This window comes from Megascapheus bottae, chromosome 2, assembly GCF_031878675.1.
Source record: "Megascapheus bottae isolate mThoBot1 chromosome 2, mThoBot2.hap1, whole genome shotgun sequence".
NCBI lineage: Eukaryota > Metazoa > Chordata > Mammalia > Rodentia > Geomyidae > Megascapheus > Megascapheus bottae.
Window position 1 is genome coordinate 51,857,103 of NC_143510.1, and position 8,241 is coordinate 51,865,343.

At 37.2% G+C, this 8,241-nt stretch overlaps 1 protein-coding gene across 1 annotated transcript; it reads left to right on the forward strand.

The window, feature by feature from the left end:
* On the forward strand, positions 1-942 carry LOC150066970 (olfactory receptor 6C74). Its single transcript, XM_090356523.1, has one exon. The coding sequence runs from the start codon at positions 4-6 to the stop codon at positions 940-942; it is 939 nt and encodes a 312-aa protein (XP_090212649.1). The 5' UTR covers positions 1-3.
* Positions 943-8,241: the final 7,299 nt, after the last annotated feature.

Sequence of the window (8,241 nt, forward strand, 5' to 3'; positions counted from 1 at the left end):
GCTATGAAAAACTATACAGGAGTGACAACCTTTATTCTTCTTGGACTAACAAATGATCCGCAATTACAGGCGATCATTTTCTTCCTCCTTTTTTTCACCTATCTGTTGAGTGTTATGGGCAACCTAACCATTATCACCCTCACCCTGCTGGATTTTCATCTCAAGACACCCATGTATTTCTTCCTCCGGAATTTCTCTTTTTTAGAAATTACATTTACTACTGTCTGTATCCCCAAATTTCTTGTCAGCATGGCCTCAGGAGATAAGACTATTTCTTATAATGACTGTGCAGCCCAGCTGTTTTTCACTATTCTCTTAGGGGCAACTGAATTTTTCCTTCTGGCTGCCATGTCCTATGACCGCTATGTGGCCATCTGCAAACCCTTGCACTACATGACCATCATGAACAGCAGGGTTTGCAATGTGCTAGTCTTTGCTTCCTGGTTGTCTGGTTTCCTCATCATCTTTCCACCGCTCTTGATGGGCCTCCAGCTTGACTTCTGTGCAGCCAACACGATAGATCACTTCTTCTGTGATGTTTCGCCCATCCTTCAACTCTCCTGCACAGACACGGATGTAATAGAATTAATGATGCTTTTCTCAGCCATTTTCACACTTCTGGTTACACTGGTCTTAGTGATTCTCTCTTACTCCAACATCCTCAGAACGATTCTAAGAATCCCTTCTGCTCAACAGAGGAAGAAAGCCTTTTCCACGTGTTCTTCTCATATGGTGGTTGTGTCCATTTCGTACGGCAGCTGCATTTTCATGTATGTGAAGCCCTCTGCCAAGGAACATGTATCTTTAAACAAAGGCATCGCTCTCCTCAGCACCTCTGTGGCACCCATGCTGAATCCTTTCATCTACACGTTGAGAAACAAACAAGTGAAAGACGCCTTGAAGCACATGACCAAAAGGATTGAAGTTTTCTCGATGAAATGAATCATTTCAAGGATATTATTAAGATTTATTTTCTGGAAAATTAGCCAGAAGAATGGAGTGAGTTATAAAGTTCTTCTGGGTCTGTGTTTGAAGACACAGGAGATCTTTCTAAGCTTACGATTTTTGTTGAATCCTAAACTTAAATCTTTTTATTTATGTTTTCTCCTCATGTTCAGAGTACACAGAAAAAGGTATTTTGTGTTTCTGGTTGAAATCATTTGTGTTTTCTTCTTCCTGTGGTTGTTCTCTTGAAATTCTCTCAGAGGGAGACAGGGAGATTAGATTTTCCTTGCTTCTTTCTATTGCTATGGAAAGACAAGACTCAACTTGTCACACATTCTACATGGAGTTTCATGTACCCAAAATGTTTATTACTGTTGGATACACAATGGGAACTTTATTTTCTTACTTAGTGTTTAGTAGAAAGTTGGAGCAAATCAACTTAATATCATTTATTTACTTCTACAGTGTTAAACAGGCTGGGAGTTTGAATTTCCAGAAAAAGAATAAAGAAACTTCAAAGAAGTTAAAACATTATGGCTCTAGCAATTATGCAGTAGAAATTATAGGGAACAAAACTGATTCTTGGAATCTGCCAGGTTTTTGCAAAATATGCTAGTTTTGTCTTCAAAATGCAATAAAATAATTATCATTATGTTCATAAAATACTAAGGCTTATGGGGACTTAGATGATCTGGTAATGGTAAAAATTAAAATACAATGTACACAAACTATGAACAGTGCTGGAGAATAAAAGACTGTTAGCCTCTGATGCATCGTTAACAAAAATAAGTAGAAATCTGTCTTTGGCTCTGTGTTACTTGCAATGCAAAGTAAGAGTAAGATATTTTTAAGTGTTCCATAGAAGTTAGAGTGTCATACATAAGAGCTATGCTTTAAAGGTTTGGTGGAGTAGCAATGTTTTTCAAATTAAACCATTTGAACAGTAAAACAAAATATAATGACTATTTCTGTGAAATGTGGAGTTTGACCCTTTTCTTTTGAATGTGTCATATTTCAGCATGATTAAAAAAAGAACTTTGTCTAAACTTTACTGTAAATTTGCTCCATGACATTTTTCCATACAAAGTAGAGGAAGAACTTACTGAAAATTTATGGCTAGTAACATTTTTAGTAGCATTTTTTTTTACTTACTAAATTGAGACATATTATTTCCCAACCTGACAGACTTGCTGACAAATAATTGATTATGGGTTTTTATCAGCAAAAATGAGAAAAGCTGTAAATCTGCATATCCAGAAAAATACTAACTAAATCATTGGAGATATTGGAATCATCATTCAGATAAAAACCAAATATGTATGTAGGCTTCCATTAAACCACAATATTTCAAGAATATTTTGGGGAATAAAGGATTATTACCTTTTAAGATTTTATTATTCAAATTTTTGCATCAGGAACTTAATATCTGTGTACTTTTTAAAAAAGCAACGTTTTGGGTTTCTGTAAGTAATTGAAGAAAGGAGTCTCCATTCAACAAATCAGATTTTAAGTAAATTTAAATGTGATAAATTTTACCTGTTTCAACCTTCTCCCTTTATCATTCCCTCCCTTTCCTCCCAACCCTTCTCTTTTCTCAGTTTCATGGGATGTACACTAAATATTATGGTGACATTTGCTCCCCTCCTTTCTTCATTTGAATATTTCTCCTCTTAATCTCTCCCTCCACATTTCAAGTGCTTGTTTTCTAGTATTCTTTTTTTTGGTAGATTTTCTAGGAAATTACACCGTTTGAATTCTCCCCTCCTGTTACCATACTTTGGTTAGTACATTCATGTATACTTGCATGCAACCATAGATGTGTTTTCTTGTACATTTATAAATTAGTTCTGGCTTCCACAGAAAAAAAAGAACATGTATCCTCTATGTATCTGTGTCTGACTTACTTCATTTCACATATTATTTTTGTAGGTCCATCTGTTATTTGCACATGTTATGATATTATTCTTTCTAATGGGTGGGTAAAATTAAATACTATATTCAAACATGTGTTTCAAAACACTTGACATCTAACAAAAACTCTGATGCCATAAAAAAAAATCTCAGATTGGAGATCGGTGGAAGATGGCGGCGGTTCAGGGTGAGACGTACTGAGCTCCTGCCAAGATTCATGTACTGGCAGTGCAGGAGACAGTCCTCTACCAGAAATTGATCCTAAGTAAGCTTTAGGACCATAAAGAACTCAGGCAGAGAGGAAAAAAAGGAAAAAATGAAGAATACCAGCACAAAAAGAGAGCGTGGAGCTCCGCCGTGGAGGGAGCGGCCGGGAGACAAAGCAGAGCAGAGAAATCAGAGCAGAGAAAGCGCTCCACAGCAGTGCAGACCCGCCAGCTGCAGACAGAGCCACACAGAGCCTGTGCAAGCCCAGAGCCGACACCTGGCCATGCATGGACCTGCCAGCTTCACGGAACCGGAGAATCCAGCAATCTGTGAGTACCTCCGAGGAGAAGTTTCCACTTCTGCTCCCAGCACGGCATTGGGAGGGAGCCTCTCCCCCACCAGCTGAGAGCAGCGCCATCTTGACTGCTGGCAACGACCCAGCAATTGGAGCCTGAGAGGTGTTGCTGACAGCGCCACCTTTCTAACTGGCAAAGGATTTCCCAGAGATCCTTAGCAGGAAATCGATTCCCAGCGCTGCTGAAGTCCATCCCCCTGCACCACCCGCAGACCTGGTAAACAAAGCTGCCCGCAGATCTTTCAGCTTTGTTTTACCAAACAAGCAATCTTATCCAAAAAACCGCAAAGCCAAATCACAAGAGAAAAAGACTTTGTGAAGTGTTAAGAGCCCGAATTTAGTGGAGACGCAAGTTTCCTAACCTCTCCCCCTGCCAAAAAAAAAAAAAAAAAACTGAAGAATACCCTTTTTTATCTTTTTTTTACCCCATTTCATTTGCATTTTTAAATGTTCTTGTTTTTCTCTTTGCCACTTAACCTACACCTTTTTTTCTAATGTTTTGATTCATTCCTTTTTTTTCTTTTTTTTCTCCTTCTTTGCCCACAATCCTGCTGTCACTGTGGTCGTTCCTAGAAACACAGTGACAGCTCTGGGTACAGTTTGAATAAAAATGATATTCATATTGATACAGTCACCTGCTTTTAAAACTCCGGGTACTCAACCCCAGTATCTCTTGGGTAAGAACTCAGAACAGTGAGGAATTTTCCCCCACCTTTTTTCTTTTTTGTTTTTGTTTTTGTTTTTGTTTTGTGTGTGTATGTGTGTGTGTATTCTGTTTTCTTTTATTTTGTTGCTGTTTTTTTCTTTTTTCTTTTTTTTCTTTCTTAAATTTGTATCATTGAAATCTCCTATATCAACCTCTCTCTTTTCTCTATATATTCTTCTTATTACTCTTCTTATTTTGGTAAGTTTTATCTAAGTTCATCTAAACTTTCTACACAAATACTCTACCTGTCTATCACCTTAGGTCAGTTATCCTTACACGATACCCTTTCTTCATTACTATAATATTCTTACACTCCTGTATTATTCTTTTCCTCCTTCCCTTGTCGTCTTTCATATTATTTTTCCATCTCTGGTCTTCTGTTAATCCTTCAACTCTTATAATGCATGGATCTACATTTGATGGTTGTTGAGCAATGCTGTGTATGTAGGTGTTTAATTATACTCTAAGTCCAGAGGGACTTAAATACAATAGAGATTGGATTGAGGGGCTTATTGTTTTGGTCATAAATTGGTCATCTGTAATTGTATTAGATTTGTATGTAAGTGTACAAAAAGAAAGAGAGAGTGTTATTACTAATCTAAAAGAGCTAATATCTATTGTCAGCCAACTAAAAAGGTCTAGGTTGGTTATATGTGAAAAATTACAATCTTGTTTAGTATTAATCTTGCTCCCATCCTCAAATGGGCAGAATAAGAAACTCAAGAAAAATGTCAAATCAAGGAATAGCATCTCCCACCATCGGGTGGGAGCAATGGAGCAGTCAGTGGCAAATCTAGAGTAGAGCCTACCAAGTGCTATACAAATGCAACTGATAAACATCATTAATGAAAAATTTGAAAACATAAAGAAAGAGATAAGGGAGGAAGCCACAGCTAAACAAGAGGAAACCATAAACAAGGTGATATGTGAAAAAGGGGAAGCCATAAAGGAGGCCATAATAAAGGTTTTTCAAAGAAAAATGGACAAATTCATAGACAAACAAAAAGGTGACTGAACTCCAACAAAAGTCCAAAGAGAATAAAGCTGCTGAGCTAACCACTCAAATGGAAATCAAGGAGCTAAAGAAATCCATACATGATCTAAAACAAGAGATACAAGGCATCAAAAATGAGCAATTAGAAGCAAGGGAGATGAAAAATAAAGTAGATAGCTTTGATAGCAGGTTAGACAATGCAGAAGAGAGAATTTCCGGGGTTGAAGATAATTTAGTTGTTATAGAAAAAGAACAGAAAATGAGTCAATTCAAATATGAGACAACGCTACAGGAGGTCGAAGATACAATTAGGAAGCCTAATTTAAGGCTAATTGGTATTGAGTAGGGTCTAGAGAAAGAGGTCAATGGTATTGGAAATATACTTCTGGGAATTATCTCAGAGAACTTCCCAAATATCCAGAAGGGCAGGCCCATCCAGATACAAGAAGCTTTGAGAACCCCAAACAGACCTGACCAGAAAAGGACATCCCACCGCCACATTATAATTCGAACTGGATCAATAGAGGCCAAAGAAAGGATCCTAAAAGCAGTTAGGGAGAAGAGAACAATCACCTATAAAGGCAAACCAATCAGAATAACCCCAGATTTCTCAGCAGAGACCATGCAAGCAAGAAGAGATTGGAATGATATTTACCATGCCCTGAAGTCAAATAACTACCAACCAAGAATACTGAACCCAGCTAAGCTCTCATTCATAACTGAGGGAACAATAAAAACATTCCATTCCAAGGAAAACCTTCAATATTATGTAGCAACAAAATCAACACTACAGAAAATTCTCAAAGATGTTCTACACATGGAAAACCAACACAAATGTAATACAGAGAAAGACATGGCACCTAAAAATCATAACAACTAAGTACCACAAAAACTATCAAGACACAGGCCCTAATGAAAGCTTGTAAAAATGTCAGGAACTGATAAATATTTCTCAATCCTAACTCTCAATATCAGTGGACTTAACTCTCCAATTAAACGGCATAGATTATCTAGTTGGATCAAAAAACAAGATCCATCATTCTGCTGTCTTCAAGAGACACATCTTACCCAAAAAACAAACAACTTTGAAAATGAGAGGTTGGAATAAACTCTATCAAGCAAACGGCCCCCATAAACAGGCTGGAGTTGCCATCCTCATATCAGATAAAATAGACTTCAAACTAAAATTAGTGAGAAAAGACAAAGAAGGTTACTACATACTACTAAAGGGATCTTTCCTCCAGGAGGACATAACCATCCTAAATATCTACACACCAAATCCCGGAGCTCGAACTTCATCAAGCAAACTTTACTTTCATTGAAACCATACATACATCGAAATACAGTGATTGTCTGTGACTTTAACACACCACTCTCACCTTTGGACAGATCAACAAGGCAAAAACTCAACAGAGAAACCTTAGAATTGAACAACTATATAGACCAACTAGATCTAACAGACATCTGCAGAATATTCCACCCAGCAACAACACAATATACGTTTTTCTCAGCAGGACATGGAACATTTTCCAAAATAGACCACATTTTAGGCCATAAAACAAACCTGGACAGATTCAGAAACACTGAAATTATTAGCTACATTCTCTCAGACCACAACAAGGGCATCAAATTGGAAATGAACACACAACTCCACCAATGAAAACCCTGTAACACATGGAAATTGAACAACACATTGTTGAATCACCAATGGGTCATCGAAAAGATCAGAACAGAAATCCAACATTTTATGAAATTTAACAAAAAGGAGCACAGAAAATACCAACTCCTTTGGGACACAGCAAAGGCAGTACTCAGAGGAAAATTTATAGCTCTGAGTGCCTACAATAACAAATTGGAAAAATCACAAACCAATAATTTAATGTGTCACCTTAAGTTCCTGGAAAAAGAGCAACAAACCAACCCTAATCCCAGTAGAAGAAAGCAAATTATTAAAATCAAAGCAGAATTAAATGATTTGGAATCCAAAAAAAACTATAGAAAGAATCAACAAAACAAGGAGTTGGTTCTTTGAAAGAATTAACAAAATTGACAAGCCCTTAGCAAATCTTACCAAAAAAAGAAGGGAGCATACTGAAATAAACAAAATCACAGATGAGAATGGTAATATCACAACAGAAATTACCAATATCCAGAGTATCATGGAATACTTCTCAAACCTTTACGCCAACAAATTTGAGAATCCAGAAGAAATGGACGAATTCCTAGCCAATATTAACATACCCACAATGAACCAAGAAGAACTAACCCAACTAAACAGGCCTATTTCAAGCACTGAAATAGAAATGGCAATAAGAGAACTTCCACCTAAGAAAAGCCCAGGGCCAGATGGATTCACAGCTGAATTCTATAAGGTCTTCAAAGCAGAGCTCACACCAATACTCCTCAAGCTCTTCAACGATATTGAAAATGAAGGTTCTTTACCAAACTCATTCTGTGAAGCCACTATAACCCTCATCCCCAAACCAGACAGAGATTCATCAAAGAAAGAGAACTATAGACCTATTTCTTTGATGAACATCGATGCAAAACTTCTCAACAAAATACTGGCCAACCTTGTACAACAACTCATCTAAAAAATTATACACTATTATCAAACTGGATTCATCACAGGGAGGCAAAGCTGGTTCAACATACACAAATCAATTAATATAATTCAACACATCAACAGGACCAAGGACAAAAATCACATGATTGTCTCAATAGACGCAGAAAAGGCTTTTGACAAGATCCAACACCCCTTTATGTTAAAAGCTCTGGAGAAACTAGGAATCCGTGGAACATTCCTCAATATAATAAAGGCTGTGTATGACAAACCATAGCTAGTATTATACTTAACGGCGAAAAGCTAAAGCTATTCCCTCTAAAATCAGGAATGAGACAAGGATGCCCACTCTCTCCACTCCTTTTTAACATAGTATTAGAATTCCTAGCTAGTGCAATAAGGCAAGAAGCAAGCATAAAGGGGATCCAAATAGGGAAAGAGGAAGTAAAACTTTCCCTCTTTGCAGATGACATGATCCTGTATTTAAAGAATCCTATAGACTCTACTCCCAAGCTCCTTGAGCTGATTCAAAACTTTGGAAGGGTAGCAGGCTATAAAAT